The sequence below is a fragment of the Brassica napus genome, chromosome C7 (assembly GCF_020379485.1).
Source record: "Brassica napus cultivar Da-Ae chromosome C7, Da-Ae, whole genome shotgun sequence".
Taxonomy (NCBI): Eukaryota; Viridiplantae; Streptophyta; class Magnoliopsida; order Brassicales; family Brassicaceae; genus Brassica; species Brassica napus.
This window is the reverse complement of record NC_063450.1, coordinates 47,042,175-47,065,480: the sequence shown is the minus strand read 5'-3', so window position 1 is coordinate 47,065,480 and position 23,306 is coordinate 47,042,175. Positions and strand designations below refer to the sequence as shown.

At 35.1% G+C, this 23,306-nt stretch overlaps 5 protein-coding genes across 8 annotated transcripts; 4 read left to right on the top strand and 1 right to left on the bottom strand.

The window, feature by feature from the left end:
- Positions 1-209: 209 nt before the first annotated feature.
- On the top strand, positions 210-3,289 carry LOC106445062 (putative WEB family protein At4g17210). Of its 3 annotated transcripts, none has more exons than XM_022707187.2 (4): positions 210-517; positions 609-754; positions 879-1,574; positions 1,651-3,289. In XM_022707187.2, the coding sequence occupies exons 3-4, from the start codon at positions 1,374-1,376 to the stop codon at positions 3,043-3,045; spliced, it is 1,596 nt and encodes a 531-aa protein (XP_022562908.1). In that variant the 5' UTR covers positions 210-517; positions 609-754; positions 879-1,373; the 3' UTR covers positions 3,046-3,289. The 3 variants fall into 3 exon arrangements, with proteins under 3 accessions (XP_022562908.1, XP_022562909.1, XP_048618866.1); XM_022707188.2 differs by having other exon boundaries at positions 841-1,574; XM_048762909.1 differs by having other exon boundaries at positions 609-936; positions 1,180-1,574.
- A 1,836-nt stretch (positions 3,290-5,125) lies between these two features.
- On the top strand, positions 5,126-6,568 carry LOC106445061 (ras-related protein RABB1c). The gene is made up of 5 exons (XM_013886545.3): positions 5,126-5,325; positions 5,413-5,552; positions 5,640-5,722; positions 5,798-6,002; positions 6,255-6,568. Exons 1-5 carry the CDS (start codon positions 5,280-5,282, stop codon positions 6,414-6,416), a joined length of 636 nt encoding a protein of 211 aa, XP_013741999.1. The 5' UTR covers positions 5,126-5,279; the 3' UTR covers positions 6,417-6,568.
- Positions 6,569-8,662: 2,094 nt separating this feature from the next.
- On the top strand, positions 8,663-11,424 carry LOC106445060 (uridylate-specific endoribonuclease B-like). Of its 2 annotated transcripts, XM_013886543.3 has the most exons (8): positions 8,663-8,838; positions 8,932-9,049; positions 9,144-9,224; positions 9,513-9,566; positions 9,802-9,849; positions 9,962-10,033; positions 10,105-10,788; positions 10,987-11,424. In XM_013886543.3, exons 2-8 carry the CDS (start codon positions 8,942-8,944, stop codon positions 11,221-11,223), a joined length of 1,284 nt encoding a protein of 427 aa, XP_013741997.2. In that variant the 5' UTR covers positions 8,663-8,838; positions 8,932-8,941; the 3' UTR covers positions 11,224-11,424. The 2 variants fall into 2 exon arrangements, with proteins under 2 accessions (XP_013741997.2, XP_013741996.2); XM_013886542.3 differs by having other exon boundaries at positions 8,733-9,049.
- A 2,672-nt stretch (positions 11,425-14,096) lies between these two features.
- LOC106445054 (beta-amylase 3, chloroplastic) lies at positions 14,097-16,360 on the top strand. Its single transcript, XM_013886537.3, has 4 exons — positions 14,097-14,736; positions 14,814-15,024; positions 15,112-15,222; positions 15,313-16,360. The coding sequence occupies exons 1-4, from the start codon at positions 14,207-14,209 to the stop codon at positions 16,105-16,107; spliced, it is 1,647 nt and encodes a 548-aa protein (XP_013741991.2). The 5' UTR covers positions 14,097-14,206; the 3' UTR covers positions 16,108-16,360.
- Positions 16,361-16,418: 58 nt separating this feature from the next.
- LOC106445059 lies at positions 16,419-16,919 on the bottom strand. Its single transcript, XM_013886541.3, has 2 exons — positions 16,804-16,919; positions 16,419-16,719 (listed from the first exon to the last, which is right to left on the bottom strand). Exons 1-2 carry the CDS (start codon positions 16,869-16,871, stop codon positions 16,614-16,616), a joined length of 174 nt encoding a protein of 57 aa, XP_013741995.2. The 5' UTR covers positions 16,872-16,919; the 3' UTR covers positions 16,419-16,613.
- Positions 16,920-23,306: the final 6,387 nt, after the last annotated feature.

Sequence of the window (23,306 nt, the reverse complement as noted above, 5' to 3'; positions counted from 1 at the left end):
TGTCAAATGAAAAATACAAAAAAGTTTATCTGAATGATGTGTTTATGATAATATATAATCTTAAAACTCAGAAAGAAGAAGGAAGGGGTTTAGTTGACCCACATACAACACCATTTATGGCTGCTACTTCTGTTGAATGTTCCTACTTCCTTGGCATCTGCCCCACCATACACACAATCTGTAGAAGGAAGGTACGATCACTTTGGTCAAAACGGCAACAGCTTTTCTCTAATTTATAATTTCGCCACCAAATAAATTAGTTTCTTACAATTAAGTTCCAAAGTTTAGATATTGATCAAAATAGCCCTCATTTTGGTGTTTGGGTTTAATTGTTAAAACTCAAACCTCACATTGTCGGATCCGAAAGTGTCTCTCGAGTTTCCGTAGATCATGGCCTCATCGTCTTGCCCAAGCGCCAGAAGCTTCTTTATCCCAAAGTCGGAAACAAGCTCTCCGATGACTCGCTGTTGATCTCTCGGATCCGACTCAAGCGCTCTCTCAAGATGACAATGATCGGGTCCGGGCCCTTCTCTCTCTAGTGGCTTTTCTTTGTATCTTTGGAGAACTAAATGAATTGAAAGTTTTGATTTTTTTTTTTTTTTTTGCAGTACGACGGAAGATGATATAATAGTAGATCAAGTGACATCTCAGGACATTGTTGATGACTTTGAGCTTGGTAAGGACGAAGTGGGTTGATGTTAAAGACAAAGAGCTTAACAAGCAGAAGCTGAGGAGAAGAATTGATCAGTACAAGGTCTGTTCTTTGTCTTAAAAGAGTCGTGATTTTAATAATCAGTACGAATGACGCTTGAAAGATATTAGTTGCTCGTAAATGGTCAGTGATCTAATGCTGACTCAGTACCTTCTGGCGATAACAGACCTTGATGATTTGAGTTCTTTGGATCATAGCAGAGCAGATAACATCAAAAGGCGCAGGCAGGCACACATAACTTTCTTTTAATCTTATTGACTTTGTTTAGATATGTTGTTACTGCCTACTTTGTATGTTTTCTACTAAGCAATAGGATGATTGCAGCAAGTTAAGATAATGACTATATTAATATTATTTATGTTTATATCAATGTTAAGAAAATGATTTTCTTTCTATTTTAAGAGTACATGCTACATACTTTAAGGTTTCTTATTTTAGGATTCAAAGATTTTGATGTCTAAAAATAGAATGATGGATAAAGGAAAAGGACAAGGAAGGCCTTAAGAGGGACAAAAGGACATAAGCGCAAAACATGGCAACCCTTTGGTTCATTGTTTGGAAGAAGAAACATCCTGCGGATCAACATCAAACTCTCTCTCTTTCTGTTCCATTACGGTAAAAGTAAAACAAAGACAACCACTTTGTGTTTGAGGGAGGATCAATGGCGAAGATGAGAGCTGATGCTCCGGTGATGCCTCCGGAGACTCTTCCTCGGAGCAGTGAGGTGGGAGAGATTGACACACGTGCTCCCTTCCAATCCGTTAGAGACGCCGTTAGTTTATTCCGTCAAGTTAGCTTCCCAAAGCAGGAGCAGCAGCAACAACAACAACAGCGCCTCTCCTCCTCCACCTCATCCTCTCAGGTACCCTATCATTCACTCTTCTCTCATTTTCATTCCCATTGTGCTGAAATGGTTTTGTTTCTTTCTTTCTTTGAAGGATGCACCGGATGCGTCGGCCGAAAAGGAGACGCAGCTTCTATTAGCAGAACAAGAAATGGAGAGAGTCCAGCTATGTCTTGATACCTCTGTCAAAGCGAAAGCAAAAGCACTCTCCGACCTCGACTCTGCTCAGCGGAAGGCATCTGATTTGAGGGCTAAACTAGAAGCCACCAAACAATCCAGAAAATCCGCCATCATGACCAAACACACAATGACTCAACGGTTAGAGCAGCTCCAATCCGAAAACCAAGAAACAGAGAGCGTAAGAGAGGATTACATCTTATCCACCGCAGAGCTGTTCATGGCGAAGCGGGAGCTAAAGGAAATCAAACAAGAATTCAGCATTTCCGTGGAAGAGAGGTTAGCTGAGCTTCAAAAAGCAGAGGAAGCAGAGTGTTCATCAGTGGTTAACTCCCGAAAGATCAAAGACATGACGGAGGAGATAGCTGAGATGCAGGACACTGTTCTGAGACTGAACACCGATGCTGATAAGAAAAAGGAGGAAGAGGTAAAGATAAACGAGGAGAGAATGGCTGCGAGGGAAGCTTACGCGGCAAGGAAGCGAGATGCTGAGCAGAGGCTGGAGGATCTGAGGCGAGATTGTGACCCTGAACTGAGGAAAGAGATAGATGAGCTAGCGGAGATATCCGCGGGGATCGAGCGTTTACAGGAGGAGATCAAACTCGCTCGTGAACTCAACGAGGCCAAGAGCGAGATGCAAGAGATTTGCGATGAAGAGAGATCGTACAAAAGCTTGGTAGGGTCGCTGACGGTGGAGCTGGACGGAGTGCAGAGAGAGAACAGAGACCTGAAGGAAAACGAAAAGGAGAGACGAGAAGTCGAGGAAGGAGAATGGGTTGAAGCGAGCCGTAAGGTCGAAGTAATAATGCGTGAAGCAGAGGAAACAAGACAAGAAGCTGAAGAGATGAGGATGCACGTCGACGAACTCAGGAGAGAAGCAGCAGCCACGCATATGTCGATGGGTGAAGCAGTGAAACAGCTGGAGATAGTTGGAAAAGCCGTGAAGAAAGCCAAAACGGCTGAGAAGAGAGCTGTGGAAGACATGAGAGTGCTTACCGATAAGAAGGAGAGCTTGACGCATGGTGAGCCTGACAAGAAGATTAGGATATCGCTGAAAGAGTACGAGGAGTTGAGAGGGAGGCATGAAGAGTCGGAGAGAATGGTACAGTACAAAGCGAAAACGGTTGCTGCGCAGCTGGAAGAGATCAACGCGAGCAGAGTGGAAGGGGAGAGAATGTTGGAGGAGAAGTTGAAAGAGATGGAAGAGGTGAATGATGCGATTGATGCTGCTTTGAGAAATGCAGAGATCGCAGAGGAAGCACACTGCATCGTCGATGCTGAACTTAGAAAGTGGAAACCACAAGAATTGTAGGAGATGATGATGGTATTGATGGTTTAGGTGATTAGGGTACTTACTAGAATGTCCATACCAACATATATATACATATGTTGATGATCTACTCAGAGTTGTTGATAAGTGCATTTATACTGAAACAAAGACTTGAAACATAATTTTCAAGGCCATCTCTCTTTTGTTCACGTTTGGATGTGAAATTGAACATAATATTGTAATAGACTAGGAAATGCATACAAGATACAACGACCATTTGTCTCTCTTTTTTTTCTTCCCATTTATGAGACTCCATTTTGCAAATTCCTAGTTTGTTACTGTCCTCAACTTCAATTTAGCGAAACTAGGGTTTGGCCCGTCCTACGGACGGGTTAGTAATTGAAAAATTACATAATATGTTATCAATTTTATTGAGTATTTCAAAATTATTAGTTTACTTTAATTTGAAAGCGATCTCTATTTTTAATATGTAGGATTTGTTATTTTTATTAGAGGTAAAACTTACAATTATAATACAAAACATTACAATTATACATGTATTTCAAATTCATAAAATTACAACTATACATTTTTATATATTATCTATTTTGAGAAACGGTAATATTTTGTTGAAATGATGTTTTTTGTATCTATATTATGTTTTTTCCAACGTATCTTTTGATTTTTTTTGTTGAAAACTTGAAATACTGATAAATACTTACATACTATAATTAACTTTATATTTAGTTTCAGAGAATCTAACGTTCTTGGTTGTTTGCAAAGCAAATACCGGTGTGAAAAAATAGGGTATACATATCAGAAAAGCTGTTGTATATTTATATATTGTTTGCTTTTCTACTTAAAACCATAAAATAAAAGGTGAAATTCATTTAAATATCCTCTCTTGACTTTTGTGGTTATAGGATATGTTGAGAGAAGTGCAAATACACCTCATAGCTTTTAGTATGTCATTCATAACCTTCCAATCTTACCATATGATTCAAGTGTAGGTGAAGATAATTTAGGCACTACATAACACACATATGTAAATATATTGGTATTGCTTAGGTATTACGTATTTTATATTTTTCAAGTCTGAATGTTTCATCCTTGGCCTTATGTCTTTGTGATATTGTGATACATACTAAATAGTTATCTCTTCTGTGATAAAAACCATCGAAGAATGCACAAAAGATGTCATCTTAAAGCTATTTGACTCAAACTTTGAGTGAGTGTGACTTCTTCCCACTTCCAAGTGCACCGACTTTCCAGCTAAATTGAGAAAGAAGATAGGCCAAATCAATGACGAGACCAACAAACTTAAACTTCTTCAGGTAATCTTCATCGACAAAGGAAGCATGGTTTGGTCTATATCTTCTGCGGTCGTCAAGAGATACAGTGAACAGTTTTCTCTTTGGGTAAAAAATCTCTTTGGAAATCAGGAAGAACCATTCCAGAACTACTCCATCACCATAAGCTTCTTCTCTCTTAAAACGCGCCAAGATATCACTGTTAAGAGTTGTAGCATCCGCAAGCTGTAAAAATTTGACTAGTCCAATAACCCTGACATGTCAATCTCGATATGAAGCATCTCTTCCTTTGTTTCCATAAACATCAGTTTTCCAAAATGATACCGGATCTGGAAGTACCTACAGTCTCTCGGCTTTAATACCCAATTTTGATCCCCCAACTCGTGAAAAAAGGGCGACAAGAGAGTAGAGTGCAGCTTTCCTAGACTTGATCATATCCTCAACTTGTTCCATGACACATTTTTTCTGATTCAGATAGAGCTACAGTTGTCTTCATCACTGTTAGATATCTAGTCCAAGTCTTAGGACAGTATGAAAGAAATCCAGGACTGTCTTCTTGCAAGATCGACTCAGTAATGTCCATGCTCATTTTCAATATACACAGTAAAGAAACTGTGTACACAACCGACCATTAAAGTAACTAATTAATTCGGGTGCTACGCCTCGGATTAAATTTTATTAAAACTAGGAAAAAAAAAATCAAAGGTTTCAATTTTTATATAGTATAAATTTTTTTTATTTTTTTTCATTAAGAAAACTGCGTGCTGTCTTATCTTAAAATAAAAACGTCATGAAGTGCGGTTATGATAAGTGGAAACGCTAGACAGTTAGGTGAATGAGGGACAAATACAGGTTGATGCATCGCTGGATTTGCTGGAAATCAACCGTCGTCAGTCCGTCTTTTATAGAAACAAAATAGATTCTCTTCTCTCGTCGTCTTTGTGATCAGGGGATCTCGATATCTCAATGTCTTACGCTTATCTCTTCAAGTACATCATCATCGGCGATACTGGTAACTCCTCCTCCCATCTTCTTTCTGAATCGAGATGAACAACCATTCAGGTGTTGATTGTTTGTATTGGTTTCTGGTAAAATTCAGGAGTAGGGAAGTCATGCCTTCTGCTACAGTTCACCGATAAGAGGTTTCAGCCGGTGCATGATCTCACCATTGGTGTTGAATTTGGGGCTAGGATGATCACCATCGACAACAAGCCCCTCAAACTCCAGATCTGGGATACCGTACTCACTCTCTTTTTTTTTTTTTTTGAAATTTTGTGCACTTTGCTCAATCTTGAAACACTCGTATGATCCTTGACTCAATTGCAGGCTGGTCAAGAATCGTTTAGGTCTATTACAAGGTCTTACTATAGAGGAGCTGCAGGTGCATTGCTTGTCTATGATATCACAAGGTGAAACCACTACTAGCTAAAGTTTCCTTTTTTTGTAACTAGACGGTCACAGTATATATTGTTCTTCGTTGGCAGGAGGGAGACGTTTAACCATCTGGCTAGCTGGTTAGAGGATGCGAGGCAGCATGCAAACGCGAATATGACGATAATGCTCATTGGGAATAAGTGTGATCTTGCACACAGAAGGGCAGTGACCACGGAGGAAGGAGAGCAGTTTGCAAAGGAGCACGGTCTTATTTTCATGGAAGCCTCTGCCAAGACTGCTCAGAATGTCGAAGAGGTAACTAAACCCTCCCTTTGCTATTCCAGTGTGATTGTTTAGGCCTTAGACGTAGATTTCTAAAGCGTTTTGTTCATATATGAGAAGGATTAAGTCGGTTACAACTATAACATAGAAAAAAAGATAACTAGTGTAGTGTGTCCCATTCCACGAAAGTTCTCCCTACTTGTTCTACGCTTTACACACCGGTGGAAATGCTAAATTAGGCGTGAGTGTGATGATGTGTGTTGCGTTTTATGAAAATTTGGCTAGGCATTCATAAAGACAGCGGCAACAATATACAAAAAGATTGAAGATGGTGTGTTTGATGTGTCAAATGAGTCGTATGGAATTAAAGTTGGATATGGAGGCATCCCGGGGCCATCAGGTGGAAGAGACGGATCCACGTCGCAAGGAGGAGGTTGTTGCGGCTAAGATTGGGAATGGTGTCTATATCATATTAAGCAAAAATCTCTCCTGTTTAAATTATATAGTTTTGTAAATCGTTTGGTTTTCGATTTGGTGACTTTGTGTTGTGTTGGATTTCGGATCATTCATTTATCTATAAGATGTGTTTTGCATATCAAGGGATATGGTTGAGAGGTAGGATATGATTTTGGAACAGATTGTTCATCCTGTTTCATTTTATGAAGGATTATCATAAGGAATAATCTAAGCTAAGCAAAGGAAATGAGGATCATGTGATTAGATATACAGTATTCGTATCGTCTTAAAGGAGCTCATCCGTTGTGTTTGTGGTTAGAGAGTCAGAAGACGACCTTCCAACATCGATACATAGATGATCTCATCCGGAAAACAATGACAGTACGAGGTAAAGCAAGCAGTTAGGTTCTTGTGAGTACTCAACCTGTCATATTACATTGAGCTACGTCTTATGTGACCAGAGCAGAATGTCTACGAGATATCTTTCTGTTCTTTAATATCTAAGTGCAGACATATAACATACAACAATATAAGACTGGATAGTTCTATGTTTTTAGTTTTTGATTTTCGTCCAATAGAGATTTTATAGTTGATCTGTGTACATTTGTCTACAACAGATCTGGGCATTCCGAGAAGCATCTCTCTCTCTACAAATTCTTCGTTAGGAAACTCAAATGTAGAATGTTTTAAAAATATATAATACTAGATCCGCGCCTTGCGCGGAATAAACATTATATATAAAAATTATTTTATGTATTATATGTTCTTACATCTTATGAAATAATAAATATATATTGAATAATTAAAACTCAGTAACTATTACATATATAATTAAATTAGTGCGAATGTATAAATCAAATTTATTAATCCAAACAATTTTTTAAAATTTTTGATAAGATATGTAATTAAATTTAAATGATATTAACATACATATTATATTTTTGATATTAATGTCTATTAAATGATGCTTTCTACTCATATGTTTTTTTGATCATGTGTATCTTTAATAGCAAAAACTTTAAATTACTGATAACAAAATTTTCATTGTGGGATTAATAATTTTAGTAATTTATTATTTAAAAAAAATTATCAATGTTAGTTCAAAACTTTTATCAAAAATAATTATTCAAAGTAAATTTTGAAATTAAAATATTTATTTATTCAATATGGTTTATAGTTTAATTTAGAATGATATATATACATTTATATTTTAAATTTTAATGATTAATTAAGTTAGACTTTTATTTATATGATTTTGTAATCATTTTTATTTTGTCATAACAAAAATTTTAAACTATGGATCGCAAAATTTGAATGTGAGACTTTTAACAGTTTTAGTAATTTATAGTTATTTTTTAAAATTCAAAATATAACATATACAGAAAAATCTAAATTTTTTATAATATGGTTATTGTGATTTTTTTAAATTTTTTTAATAGTTTAAAATTAAACAAATTTGATAGAATATACATTATTTTTTTATCAGATCTTTATTATTCAAAATCATTAATTGTCATATATACTTTAGCCACATTAGGCAATTCCGTAATCTTTATTTAAGGAAATAATAAATGATATTAATAATGAATTTATGGTTAGTTTAATAAAAAACTTATTATATAATTAGATGGACCAACATATTTCTCTAATAATTCTAAGAATCATCCTAGTGATGACACGTGGCTACAAAAAGAAGTTGTAATGTTTCACAAATAATATACAGGGGATTATAAGAATGGATATCAGTTGCTACACTTTGATTGTTGATAAAGTTTTCAAGCCTTGAGTTGTGGCGGGAACGTGCGAGGCATGATGAACCTTCTCTATAATTTATATACACGCCACAAGGCGCTACACTAGCGCGTCAATGCCACCTCTCAGATTCCTCCTAAGAACAACAGCGCGTGTGGGCGCAGATTTAGTATCATACACCATAAGAGAGAATTTGTATTATCATACACCATAAGAGAGAATTTGTATTTTACTAAAATGCTCATCATATAAAAACTTTGAAACGAAATGTTAAGCATACACATCTTCTACGAATTTATATCAATCACTAAACAGTTAGTATCTTACATTGTTTCACTGAATCGATAATTCTGCACTACCCGCGGGCAAAATAAGATTAACCATTATCACTGGCAAAAAAAAACATTATAAAATGTGGTGGCTATTGTAATCATTTATTTTTCCTATAATTTTCGATCCTACGGATCAATTATTTGTCGGCAGGAGCGATCAACCGTTATGGATACTGGTAGTTGTATATAATAAAGTCACGATAGTGTAAATATAAATCGACGTCACGCGCTTTCTCCAGCATGTACACGGAAACTTGCCTCTCTCCCAATACTATTGGAGAAGTAATGAAGAGGCGCGCGTGGTGAAAATACGAAAGGAAGGAAATCAGGCAAGTATCAAATCTGGATCACATAAACAGCTAGCTCCTTAAGACAAAACTCTCTTTCGGCTTCCTTCTTGTCTGAATCATTTTTGAGAGCAGTAGAAACGAGATGGAAGGATTAATCAAAGGTTTAGCCGATGTTGCTTTCGGAGGAGGAGACGAACGTCGCGGAGGAGATGATGATAGGGACGAGAGACCTAGATCCACTTGGGCTAATGTCTGTCCCCTATATCATTCATGCTCTGCTATATATTATTATTATTATTATTTGAATTGCGTTTCTGATGATCTGGATCTGTAAATGGTCGCAGCTGGTTTCCGGCGAGGACGATGATCAGAACCGCGCGGGAGGATCGGTGCCATCGCCTCATGGTCGACGCCAAAATCCAGAGGTAAAAGAAATCACAGTAATTCACAGATAGTTTTTGGGGTTTAAGCTTTTCACTAGTACTGTTATTGGACCGGGACTCAATATGAATTCAGGAATCTATTTGTATGTAATGGGTTTCGATAGAGTTAGCGGAGACACACGCAGGATGCGTAGAAGCTAGCTTTGCACTGTCAGTTGTATATTGTAATGTTAGATATATCGTATTTATGTTCTGCTTTGCATTTCTTTACTGTTACTATGCTTCAATATCACTAAAGAAAGCATCTAATGTCGTTTTTTACGTGCATAGGAGAATCAATGGGAGAAGAAAGGAGAAAAGATGTCCACAAGACATTCAAATAAGGTTTGTGATCAAACACATTTAACTCAGTTGAAATTTTTAGTCATATTGCTGCTGCTCCTACTGGACCGAAACACTCTTATGTACCACTACTTTCTAGATAGATATATAATAGTATTGTGAATGATATATAAATGATTACACTCAGAAATTTCATTCTCTAACTTCAACAAGAGAAGCAAGGTTTTGATTACCTGGAACTGGAAAATAAGTTTTAATTTTTGATGTTTCCATGCAGGAAGAGAATGAGTATGCTGGTCAAGTAACCGAGCAGCAAGACTCCTCGGTGAGATTTAACTTCATTTACTTAAAGACTAAAAAGAAGAATGTAGCCTAATGCTACTTTTACTTTAGTAATGTTATATGATCTAACGTTTTGCATTTGATTCCATGTACAGGAGAACCAGAAAGAAGACAACGACGGTTGGGAAACCGTGGGGAAAAAGAAACCTGCAAGACAATCTCATAAGGTTCGAGATCAAGCCCTGAGACTTACTCTTTGACCCATCCTTTCACTGATCTGTTATCTCCCTCTATCCAGGTCAAGAAGGAGCAATGGCAAGGCTACAAATGCCCAGCGAGTGAACAACAATACTCAGACGACGTTGAAACACATGGAGGAGACCTAGAGCCCTCACAGCTAGAGCTCTCAGGCCTCTCAGAAGCTTGCAACAAACTCTGGGAGCTCGACTCAAACCGCCTCGTCCCCGGAAACGATTACCAAATCGACTGTGGAGATGGGAAAAGAGTCCACGAGAGATCAGACATGGCTGAAGGGCTACTCTTCTCTTGGGTGAGCGACGAGGTCTTCAGAAAACCGACTTTCGCTAGGTTCTGCTCGTTGCTTGACAACTACAACCCACACGAAGGTTACAAAGAAGTTGTCACTCAAGAAGAGAGGCAAGAGCAAGCTGCTTTCATCGAAGAGATTAGCAGAACCGCTGTTATTAAGTACCTTCATAAGTACCTTGTGATCAAGGACGTTACTCCTGGAAGCTACCAAGAGTTCAAGAGGATGCTGACAAGTCTTTGGTTTGATCTTTATGGACGTGGAGGTACCTCTGGCTCCTCTTCTGCCTTTGAGCATGTCTTTGTAGGTGAGATTAAACAGTGTGGTGGTGAACAAGTCTCTGGCTTCCATAACTGGCTTCAGTTTTACCTAGAGGAAGCCAAAGGAACTGTGGACTACCAAGGCTATATATTTCCCCGACGCCGTGGTGAAATTGTAAGTATTATGGCGAATGGTAACGATAACTGCAGTGCGGTTTTAATAGTAACAAAACATATAGATATAAATATATATGCAGAGATTTTTGTTACTATTAACTGCCGTGCGAGGTTAGAGTCGTTTCTTATATCTGTTCTTCAGTATAGACACTTGGAATCATGAACTGAGAACTAACACTTTATGATTCTAATGCAGCCTGATTCAGAGACTCAGCTGCTAACGATCCAGTTCGAGTGGAACGGTGTTTTAAAATCAGTGTCAAGTACACTAGTTGGAGTAAGTCCAGAGTTTGAGTTGGCTCTCTACACAATGTGTTTCTTCATGGGAAGAGAAGACAACCACATTCAGTTGGGTCCATACAGTGTCAATGTCAAGTGTTACCGACTTGGCAACAACCGTATTGGCTCAGCTTTCCCCATTGCAGAATCTTGATAACCTCTCTCTCCTGAACCAAAAAAAACATTACAAAAATATCTATGCATTGAGCAGTGCTCTATTGAATTATTATTATTATTATTATTGTTGCCAGAAATCTTCTGTCTACATGTTAGACTTACAAATATCTTTGCTTTGATATTTCCTTGGATATTTATGTGAAACAGTGTTTTGTACTTTTATGAAATTGATTCAACATAAGAAGGGATGGGGGAGAAAATATCTTGTAAAAGACAAACTCGTCAACTTTGTGTATCCATTGGATGATCACTTAATTATTACATTTTCACAAAGCAGAAAAATATTCTAGCAACAGTGACAAACGATGAAGCTTAACTGTGTAGGTTCTGACATACTTAGTTTCACAAATTCAACTTAAGCCATGACGATGGTGAATACCTTTTGACCATGTGAGATAACCACAATACCATATCACTATATCAGTCTGTTTCACACTAATGCCAAGACAGAGAAGCCTAACCATATGTCGGCCAAATTAATAAGATGAAGCAGTAAAGACTAAAGATGGAAGTCAGAAGCTGTATATGTATAGTTAGGCCTGGGCGTTCGGGTACCCGTTAGCGTTCGGATCAGGTTTTTCGAATTTCGGTTCTTTTTGATAACACCTCATAGGTCTCATTCTAGTAAATTTGCAAGTATGGGTCGGGTTCGGATCGGTTTTGTATCACATCATAGAACCCATAAAGTAACAATATATCATTCGGATTCGGGTTATATCGGATCGGTTCGGATATACTCGAAATAAAATCTAAAATTTAAAAGCAAAACATAAGAAATATATACTTATTTATATATAATTAAGTATTTAAAGTAATTATTTAAATTTTAAATATTTATTGTTAGATACCATATCAAAATAAATATGAAATTGAATATTTGAATTATATATTCATGTTTCATATAATTACATTGTATATTAGTTTGGACATTCGGACCGGTTTCTTCGGATATCTTTTCGGATTTTTTGATTTTTTCGGTTTTTCGGGTTACCCGTTCGGGTTCGGTTAATAACACTTCGGGTTTGAATATGTTTTGTACCATCTTACAAGATTCATTCGAGTATTTTTTACATTTCGGACCGGGTACGGATCGAGTTTTTTGGTTCGGGTTCGGTTTGGATTTCGGATTTTATGCCCAGGCCTACTGTATAGTAAACAAAACTTAAAGAGAAAGAAAATAAGTGGGGAAGTATGTTACGTGGGAAGAAGATATCAACTCATTACTAACTTTGGATTTTTGCTGATGCGTGTGTGAACTGGTCCATACACGCTTTGTACTTTTTACACCAACGGTCCATAATAAAGCTCATACCTTTCCATGGACATGAAAAATATCAAAGAGAAAAATCCCTGAAAATGACAATGAGATTCTTCCCTCGAAAGACAACTCAACATCTTCCCATTGTTTCTATAATATTACTCGTCACAAATCACAATCATGATTTTCCTACAATGTATACTCATACTGTAGAGTTTTGAGACAGAGAGTCACAATAAAGCGTGTGCATATTTTAATTTCCTAGACCATAGATGATGGCACAACATGCATCATATATCATTGTTAAGAGAATAAAACCGGAAACGGAGCATATATTTAAATATACTTAGCAAGAGACTACTACTATATGGTATTTGAATAACAACATACGGAATCATTGGGAAGCTACTCTTTAGCATTTTACAAAACAATGTTTCTAACTGTTAGATTATTACTAATGAGGAGGATACAAGGAGCGTCCATGTCTGAGTCAATGTCCAATGTCGTCCCCGCCTTACTACTACACACTCCCCGGACCTTGTGAATAAAAAAGCACAAGCCAAAGAAGAAAAGGTGCCAAAGTGATAAGGATCAGTTTCTACCATTCAAAAAATTAATGGTGGGAGTTAGAAACGAGAGAAGCAACTTGCCCCCAGATGAGGAAGTAGCCAAAAGTGCAATCCAAGTCATCTGAATACAGACCAAACTTTCACTGTCAGTGAGTCAGAGAGAAAAAGAAAGAGAGAAAGATTCCCAAATAAAAGTATTTGTAGTCGGTATGGACTCTTCAAAGTCATTTCTAACAGAACATTTGAAGCTCACATGGCTTATGAAGATCAAAGGCAGAAGTATTACATACATGTGTTAAATTTGCATTAACTCAACAAGGGCTTATTACATCCAAGTCGTATTGTTTTTTTTTTTGAAAATAATCCAAGTCGTATTGTTTTGGTATAAAAAAAATATATTGGCCATGATAACTTGATAAGAAATCTCACTAATCTCACTGAACATATTAGATTTTGTTATAAAAGTTTTATGGGTCAATGAACTGGTGCTTAGTTGGAAAATACAAATCTTACAGGAAGGAAAGTCCAAGAAGAAGAAAAAAGCAGAGTAAGCCACCACAAGAAATTCATATAATGAAATAAATCTTTGCAATTATCTTCTTTTTCAAACTAAAATCAAGAGACCATTAGAATTTCAGCCACACGAACCATGTGTTTCAAAGCTTAGTAGACAAAATTATCAGCTTATTTAAATTAAAAAGGAAAAAAGCAAGAGTATAATTGTAAAAGGACTCTCTGTTAAGTAAAAACTGCAGGAGTGAGTAAAGGAATAATTTACCAACAAGAACAAAAAAAAACAAAAATTACCTACACCTGAATACACAGACGAAATGGAAAAATTATATTAAATGAAGATATCTGTGTTTGTAATTACACTTTTTCACTTTGATCGGTGCCATGAACCATGTGAAAAAGAAATAGAATTAAGCAACCTTTAAAGAAATAAGGCATGGAGTGCAAATAGGGTAGAGTTTGTGTGCAGGGTGTACAAATACTCTTTATATTTTGTCCCTAAATCACAGCCAATCAATTTTCTTTATAAATGCAAACACACAAACATATCTTCTCTCAAACACCAACATTTCTATCCTCTCTCTCTCCTCATTTTCTATCAAAGAGAGAGTAAGAAAACTATGGAATTAACACTGAATTCCTCGAGTTCTCTAATCAAACGTAAAGATGCCAAAAGCTCAAGAACCCAAGAAAATTCCTCAAACATGTCCTTTGCCAAAACGAAGCCACCAACTTATCAGTTCCAAGCAAAGAGCTCTGTCAAGGAAATGAAGTTCACTCATGAGAAGACCTACAAGCCAGAAAGCGAAACCACAGAGAGGTGGGAGAAGCTCCACGTTCTCTCATACCCACACCCCAAGAACGACTCCAGCGTTCCGGTTTTCGTCATGCTACCGCTGGACACGGTGACAATGTCAGGGCACTTGAACAAACCAAGAGCCATGAACGCTAGTCTGATGGCTCTAAAAGGAGCCGGTGTGGAAGGTGTAATGGTTGATGCTTGGTGGGGATTGGTTGAGAAAGATGGACCTATGAAGTATAACTGGGAAGGCTATGCTGAGCTTATACAGATGGTTCAGAAGCACGGTCTCAAACTCCAGGTTGTTATGTCTTTCCATCAATGTGGAGGAAACGTTGGAGACTCTTGCAGGTAATGAAAGGCAATTTTAGTAAGATCCTGTCTCTTTATTTCTAGCTTAGCTAATGGTTGTCTCTTTAAAAATATAGTATTCCCTTGCCTCCATGGGTGCTTGAAGAGATCAGCAAGAACCCTGATCTTGTCTACACAGACAAATCTGGGAGAAGGAATCCTGAGTACATCTCCTTAGGGTGTGACTCTGTGCCTGTCCTAAGAGGTAGAACACCTATCCAGGTCTACTCAGATTTCATGAGGAGCTTCCGTGAAAGATTCGATAATTACATAGGAGGAGTTATTGCGGTAAGCACAAATCTAGACTCATTTGAGACACATGAACTGATACAGTATCCTAATCAAGTTGTGTCAACATTTTTTCTTGTGTTTCAGGAAATTCAAGTGGGAATGGGACCTTGTGGAGAATTGAGATACCCATCATACCCTGAGAGCAATGGGACATGGAGGTTCCCTGGAATTGGAGAGTTCCAGTGCTATGACAAGGTAAACTAAGCCTTGAACTCATAAGAAAACATTAGTCAGGAGATTGTGTATAGTTTAATGCTTACTAAGCCTTGAGCTCTTGGTTTGCAGTATATGAAATCGTCGCTTCAGGCATATGCTGAATCAATAGGGAAAACAAACTGGGGAACAAGTGGACCTCACGACGCCGGCGAGTACAAGAACCTCCCAGAAGACACTGAGTTTTTCAGGAGAGACGGAACATGGAACAGCGAGTACGGAAAGTTCTTCATGGAATGGTACTCCGGGAAGCTACTAGAGCACGGAGACAAGCTCCTGTCTTCAGCCAAAGCAATCTTCCAAGGCTCCGGAGCTAAGCTATCAGGAAAAGTAGCAGGGATCCACTGGCACTACAACACAAGGTCACACGCCGCCGAGCTAACCGCAGGTTACTTCAACACAAGAAACCACGACGGGTATCTCCCAATAGCCAAGATGTTCAACAAACACGGCGTCGTGCTAAACTTCACCTGCATGGAGATGAAAGACGGCGAACAGCCCGAGCACGCGAACTGCTCCCCTGAAGGTCTGGTCAAGCAAGTGCAGAACGCAACGAGGCAGGCTGGAACCGAGCTAGCGGGGGAGAACGCGTTGGAGAGATACGACTCGAGCGCGTTCGGGCAAGTGGTCGCAACCAACAGGTCGGATTCGGGGAACGGGTTGACCGCGTTTACGTACCTAAGGATGAACAAGAGGCTTTTCGAGGGTCAGAACTGGCAGCAGCTGGTGGAGTTTGTGAAGAACATGAAGGAAGGTGGACATGGGAGGAGACTCTCTGAGGAAGACACAACGGGGAGTGATCTTTATGTTGGTGGATTTGTGGGAAGCAAGATCTCTGAGACGGTTGAGGAAGTCGCTCTAGTGTAGATTTCCCACTCCACATAGGTACATATAGTGTGTGTGTGGTATATAATTATAATAAACAATAGAGATGACAGAGAGAGAGAGAGAGAGAGAGAGCAAACCAGAGTATTAGTGTTAAAAAAGCTTTAGAATGTTGCACAATTCTGGATCTGGGCAAAGAGAAGATGATGTACACTTTATATGACTGTGTAATATGCTTATGAACTTTTCATCTTCAAACTCCAATCTCAAATAATATGCATTTTTTTCTTTCTCATATAATCTTATCACAATCTCTTATCCTCGATCAATATGCATTTCAATGAACTGAATTGTATAGTAACTCCGATCTTTCATACTTTGAATTAACTCGAAACGATTTGATAACACATAGTTTATACAGTAATTGCTCAGACCAGAGTGCAAGAAACTATCATCAACATTCTGGAAAACTTAAATGGAACAATCGAAATCAAAACTAAGAGATTCTTTCTCCGAATCGAAGCGTCTGGGAAATTGGAGTACTTAGCTCACGAATGGGGAGGAGAAGAAGATTCTGGATCTCCGCGACGGAGTTCTTCGATCAAGCCGCCGAGCTCTTTTCTGGCCGATTCTCTACCGAACATGAATCCATACCTATGCGAGTTAACAAAAGACAGTATGGACACTAAATAGACGGAATAGAAAAGACGAAAGCTAGAGATGAAAGCAATCATTCACCAGCAAGAGACGGCTGAGAATACGCCGGAGATTGCCACCGTCTGGATCAACGACAAGGATGTCTGCATCTTTCCTGTTAGTATTCCGCGGTATTTTCCGGTCAATGAGGTTTAATTGCGGGAGAGTCTAATGGGCCTGGGCCAATATTTGGGAACGGGCCCATTTTAACTTTCTGCTGTAATAGGCTGTAAAAGAAGGCTGTTTGCGCGGTTTGCCAATTGCGATTGCACATGGAAGAGTTAGCTGAAAAGTTAAGGATGCAAATGCCTCCACTGCCATGTAAAAAGAAAGATTGATTTTGTTTTCTTAGGTTTGATTGATGATTTCGTGTATGGGTTACGGCAACACTGGTAGTAGATTCAAGAGGCTTAGAGCTAGACAGAGAACCATAACCACAATTTCCAAGATCATATGCTCAATTGTTCGTCCAGTTGTACTTCTACTTGAACCTTGTCATAGACCATATATGTATAATCTTCTTTCACTTCATTATACATTGTCTTGCTGTGTTATCTCAGCTTTATCTATATCTGAGATTTTCATGTCAGTTTAAATTCTATTGTTATTCAATTCACTAATTTTCTAGTTTTATTAAATATTTCGTCAAAACAATAATTAATTAAATATTTGTGTTATTCAATTTTGGTGGATTTCATGGTAGTTATATTTGAAAAAAAAATAGATAATTTATTATAAAATGTGAAAAACCAATTCTTAAAATTCAAACTAGGATTTGAAGAGAATTCTTTATATCATTTATTTATTAGATATGATGTCAAAGTTATTGATACAATGGATTTGGAAATATAATGTTTGTTAGCAGTTAAACAAATATATTATCATTTTGACGAAATGAAAAATATATCATTTCTTGTAATCCATATTACAATGGAGGAATAAACTTTTTATATTCCGATATAGTCTATTTACATCTTTGTATAGTGATATAAAAGTAATTGACTTTTTATTATTTTTTTGTTAGTAGAGTTTTTCTTTCACTTTTAAATGAAAATCTCTATCTATATGGTATGAAAATGATTATGGTTTTATTATTTTTATCAGTAAAGGTTATTTGTTCTTCTTTGTGCTTTTTTATAATTCAAAAAGTTCATGAAATTTAAAGGAATTGGTTTCTATCAAATTTAATTGTATTCCTCTACAATCTAAAATGAAAGAATTAGACTAATGCATTAAAATCCTCATTAAATCATTTAAAATACTTCAAAATCTTTTATTTATGTTTTCAATTGAATTCTTTCAAAATCAATTAAATTCTTGAATCCAATATCACTTCCTTAATTTTATATGAAGTAGATGAACATGGTAAGTTATATGAGTCAAACACCCACCAAGAGCATGACTTATGGGCGGTGAATATTGATGCATTTTTAGTGCATAATGGCTGTCATGCAAAAAATAAACATTCTCCTATATATTAAATGAGAAGTCACTTAAGTGAATTTTGTTTAGATGTCAATTATAGAGAAATTTTTTAAAAAATTGTTATAATTTGATTGGTTGATGGATATTCAATTTTTAATTATTTTAATCAGATCTAAAATAAAAGGTAAGTATATAACTAATTAATATCACTTACCAAATAGTCTAATTGAGATTACAAATAATAATTTATGATAAATAGTTGTCAAAATTATAGAAAGTGTAATAATGTCTGATTAATTATTTTTATATTTATATACTACATAAAATAATTAGTACACACACATTTTTATAGAAATCGATATAATGATTTCATATTCTTGTATAAAATATTATATTCATATATAAAGAATTATAATAATCATTAATGTCTTATAATGTCTATATATGTCTTATAAGGAATTTATAAAAAAAATAAAACATTTATAAAATTATCTATCATAAAAAATATTTTATTTTAATTTTAAATTATTTATATGAGTTATATAAAAAATTCATAAAAAATAAAATTCTCATATATATTAAGTGAGAAGTCACTTAAGTGATATTTTGCTTACATGTCGATCATTTTTGAAGTCTTAAGAAAATTGTTATAATTATCTTGGTCGATAATTTTTAATTATATTTATTTTAGTTTAGATTTAAAATAAAATAAATAAATCTAGAACCAATTTATATCACTTGCCAAATAATATAAATTATTTTTGAAATTATATAAAGAATAATATAATAACGTTTGATCAGTTATTTTTATATTTATAAACTACATAATATAACGAACAGAATTTCTCATAGTTTTTATTATTTTAATTAGATCTAAAATAGAAAAGTAAGTCTAAAACTAAATATTATCACTTGCCAAAGAAACTAAATAATATTACAAATAATAATTAATGGTAGCTTATTTTTAAAATTATGGAAAGTGTAATAATGTTTGATTAATTCTTTTTATACTTATGTAATACATATAATAACGAATAGAAAATAATTTACAGAAATCGATATAAAGATTTTATATTCATATAAAAATGTAGCCTTATCAATAATAATTATTAATCTCTTATAATGTCCATATATGCTTTATAAATAATTAGGCTTTGAAGATTAGACAGATTATATTTAACGAAACATGTGAGAAATTTGATTTAAAAAAATGTTTTGTATTTAAGTCAAATAATATAGTGAATAAGTAATGTTATGATTGAAAAGAATTCTAAAAAGAATTTTTGGTTCATTGATTGTATGTTTTGTATTACTATTTAGAGAGAGATAAAAATTTGGCAAAAAATATGTAAAAAATTATGAAAACATTAGCAATTTTTTTTAAAAAAAGAACGAAATGGTAACGAGAAAAATAAAAATATGCCGAAAAAGATGCATAATATGTGTTGAAGAAGTTAATGTGATAATTACATATATAATTCTACAAACATTTGATATTAATAAATATTCATCGGTTATTTTTACAACAAATTTATGGAAACTTTACGACTGATTTTCAAACTATCTAAAGTTAAAAAGTATATTTTAATGTTTCTAATTATTATTCAAAATTTAGAACATTGTATACATAACATATATTTTCATACAATATTTATATCCGCGAATTCGCGGGCAGCCACCTAGTAAACGATTAAACTACTTCCTTCTTCTTCATTATTTCTTCCTTCCTTTTCCTTCATGCTTCATTTCTTGCTTTATTCCACTCGCCTCTCCCACTGCTGCCTCTGCCTCTCTGGCAGCAGCCTTTCTACCGATATGGGTCAGATTGGTATCCGTTTCTTTGGCACTACATAAGTCACAAGCGGTTCTCTTTTGAAACACCCTACTAGTCACAATAATTCAAAGTTCGTTTATTGGATGGACCAACCAGTTATTCCAACTTTTCAAGTATTCACCAATATGGGAGAATCATTTCCTTGTTAACTTTTACTTTGTTTTGATGTTTCAGACAATATGAATAATTCAACGGACAGATAGATATGGCCTAACTGAGGCCAATGCAAAGAGAAAAACACATGCATGCAGTATGATTCTTTCGTTTTTTTTTTGTTTTTAAAGTCTCATGAAAATATCTCATCAACGATAGTTGGCAACTGACATATTTTAAAACAAGTTTTAAAATACAACGAGTTACTGAATTTCAATAAATGTAGCATGTTAGAAGAACAAATTTTGCATGTAAAAGTATTAGTATGAAAGAACGGACAAGGAGAGACTTTAATCTGATGATTATTAAGTGGGTTTTGCAAGACAATTGTCTTTCACTTCATTATACATTGTCTTGTTGTGTTATGTCAACTTTATCTATATTTTAGATTTTCATGTCAGTTTAAATTCTAATATTTTGGTGGATTCATGGTAATTGTATTTGAAAAAAAATAATAAAAAATTTATTATAAAATTTTAAAAATCAATTCTTAAAATTCAAACTAGGATTTGAAGAGAATTCTTTATATCATTTATATATTAGATATGTACGTCATGATACAATAGATTTAGAAATGTAATGTTTGTTATCAGCTAAACAAAATATATTATCATTTTGATGAAATGAAAAATATACTATTTATTGTAATCCATATTACAATGGATGAACAAACTTTTATATCCCAATATAGTCTATCTCAACATCTTTGTATAGTGATGTAAAAGTAATTGACTTGTTATTATTTTTTGTTAGTATAGTTTTACTTCACTTTTAAAATGAAAATCTCTATCTATTGATATGAAAATGATTATGGTTTTATCATTTTTATCAGTAAATATTATTGTTTTTCTTTGTGCTTTTTAATAATTCATAAAGTTTATTAAATTTAAAGGAATTGGACTAGTACATTAAAATCCTCATTAAATCATTTAAAATACTTCAAAATATTTATTTTATGTTTTCAATTGAATTCTTTCAAAATCAATTAAATTATTGTATACAATATCACTTTCTTAATTTTACAATTAAATGAAGTAAAGGAACATGGTACGTTATATGAGACAAGCACCCACCAAGAGCATGACTTATGTCCGGTGAATATTGATGCATTTTTAGTGCATAATGGCCATCATGAAAAATAAACATCTTCATATATATTAAATGAGAAGTCACTTAGATGTCAATCATAGAGAAAATTTAAGAAATTTTTTTATAATTTAATTGGTTGATAGATATTCAATTTTTAATTATTTTAATTAGATCTAAAATAAAAGGTAATGAATGAATTGCATGAGAAAGAAAAAGTCATCACCTTCTCAATTTTCAGCACATTCTCATCAAATTCGAAAAGATACGGATCAAAGTAAGGTTTATTTGGCATTCAAAAGGAAAGTCTTTCAGTATATGCTCCACAGCTTGTGAAAAAAATCAATTCTTATCAAAGGTTGTCATTCTTCATGTCTCATAATTATCAAAAGGATTGACAAAGAACAAACTCTCGAGAAGAGTTTTTTGTCATTCCCGATGGACAAAAGATATTTGGCAGTGTTTCTAGTGTGTCGTGTAGCAGAAGAAGAGGACACACCATTGAAGATTGTTAGTTGGAGGTTGAAAAAGTCACCAAAATTGTGAAAGAATACGTAAGAACTCTGGTTCTACATATTTGGATGACGTGTGTAAGCGTATACCCTTTTTTTCCCCAACAAAATTAAATATAATCATATTTTATTTGTATTATTTTTAAAATGGTATAACCTCCCGAGTTTTTTTTTTGTCATTAGAAATAATGGAAATGTATCCTTGTCAAAAGACAAAGGGGATGAAACAACCAAAGTACTGAAAACAAAACCATAACAAGCTCCAATAGGAGATTCAAAGAAAAATAAGAAATGATAATAGGGCCGGGAGCAAACCGTTGTCCACTGTAGAGTGAATAATTCATGTTGATGCTTCCTGACAAATCTGAGATGAGAGCCAAGCAGGGCCATTCCTAGCGACGTACGACTGCAACCTTTGATCTCTTGTAACGCTAACTGCAATTAGATTAGCTATCAGATTGCAAGAGCTGGAGACAAAATTTATCTTCGCTTCCCTGATAGAGAAAATGGTAGCCAGAACATAGGAGCAAGACTGGTTCGTTCGAGAACAAAGAAGTGAGCTGACCATCGCTTTTTGGACTTCTAGCGCTGAAAACTCCATAACCACCTTTTTAAATTTGAGATCACGCATAGCCTCTGCAGCCCATTGTAGGGCCATCACGTTAGCTTGATAAAGTGAACCCACCAGAGAAAACGATCTTCTGCTATGACACAAAACTAAACATCTTTCGTCCCTTACGATCCAAGTGCCGCCGCCAGTGTTTGAGTTAACATCCCAAGACGAGCCCACGTTGCATTTTACAAAGGAAGCAGGTGGTTTTTGCCATTGTACCTGAGCCGGCTCAGCATTCATCACAAGAGGCTCTATATGTGGAAGCGCATCATGAAGGTTCAGCCAAATCGCAGCATCTTCCATTGCTCTTTGCAAGATGACAGAAGGGTCTGGAACAGAGCGCTCATATCATAACCTCCCGAGTTATCATATCATAAATGACAGTTCGTTTGTCACCTGAAATGCAAAATATTAAAAAGGTAATCTCTAGGAAGGTTGATGGATCAATGATTAAAATTAATGCATGCTATTATTATTATTATGAGAAATTTCCTAGAATGCCACTAAATATTTTTATCATAAATATAGCACAAATAATTATATGATCAAAATATTTCATCAAAAGATAAAAAGACACGTATACCCTATTATTAAATCATCTAGAATTATAGTTTAGATTTGAAAGATAGATTTTAGAATATGACAAAAAAGAACAATTAATATTGAAATTTAAAATAAGAATTTCAAAAATAATTTCTGATTTCAAAATAAAATTTTGGAAAATTCGAATTGAAAAACACACTTTTAGCTCTTTATATTTTTATTTATTTAATTTATATTAAAGTAAATGTAGAACTACTATAAAGTAATGGTAAAATAATCTTTTAGTTCTTTAATGAAAAATGTTTTAGTCATTTTTCTCTTTGTGTGTTTTTTTGATTAAAAAATCATATTTTAATACTTTTTAGTGAGTTGCCCTATT

Coding starts and splice junctions, on each gene's coding strand:
- LOC106445062 (XM_022707187.2), top strand. CDS start 1,374: ATGGCGAAGATGAGAGCTGATGCTCCGGTGATGCCTCCGGAGACTCTT. Junction 1,575..1,650: donor CCTCCACCTCATCCTCTCAG/GTACCCTATCAT, acceptor CTTTCTTTGAAG/GATGCACCGGATGCGTCGGC.
- LOC106445061 (XM_013886545.3), top strand. CDS start 5,280: ATGTCTTACGCTTATCTCTTCAAGTACATCATCATCGGCGATACTG. Junction 5,326..5,412: donor CATCATCATCGGCGATACTG/GTAACTCCTCCT, acceptor GGTAAAATTCAG/GAGTAGGGAAGTCATGCCTT. Junction 5,723..5,797: donor CTTGTCTATGATATCACAAG/GTGAAACCACTA, acceptor CTTCGTTGGCAG/GAGGGAGACGTTTAACCATC.
- LOC106445060 (XM_013886543.3), top strand. CDS start 8,942: ATGGAAGGATTAATCAAAGGTTTAGCCGATGTTGCTTTCGGAGGAGGA. Junction 9,850..9,961: donor CCGAGCAGCAAGACTCCTCG/GTGAGATTTAAC, acceptor TTCCATGTACAG/GAGAACCAGAAAGAAGACAA. Junction 10,034..10,104: donor CTGCAAGACAATCTCATAAG/GTTCGAGATCAA, acceptor CCCTCTATCCAG/GTCAAGAAGGAGCAATGGCA.
- LOC106445054 (XM_013886537.3), top strand. CDS start 14,207: ATGGAATTAACACTGAATTCCTCGAGTTCTCTAATCAAACGTAAAGAT. Junction 14,737..14,813: donor AACGTTGGAGACTCTTGCAG/GTAATGAAAGGC, acceptor TTAAAAATATAG/TATTCCCTTGCCTCCATGGG. Junction 15,025..15,111: donor ACATAGGAGGAGTTATTGCG/GTAAGCACAAAT, acceptor CTTGTGTTTCAG/GAAATTCAAGTGGGAATGGG.
- LOC106445059 (XM_013886541.3), bottom strand. CDS start 16,871: ATGCAGACATCCTTGTCGTTGATCCAGACGGTGGCAATCTCCGGCGTA. Junction 16,720..16,803: donor TTCTCAGCCGTCTCTTGCTG/GTGAATGATTGC, acceptor TAACTCGCATAG/GTATGGATTCATGTTCGGTA.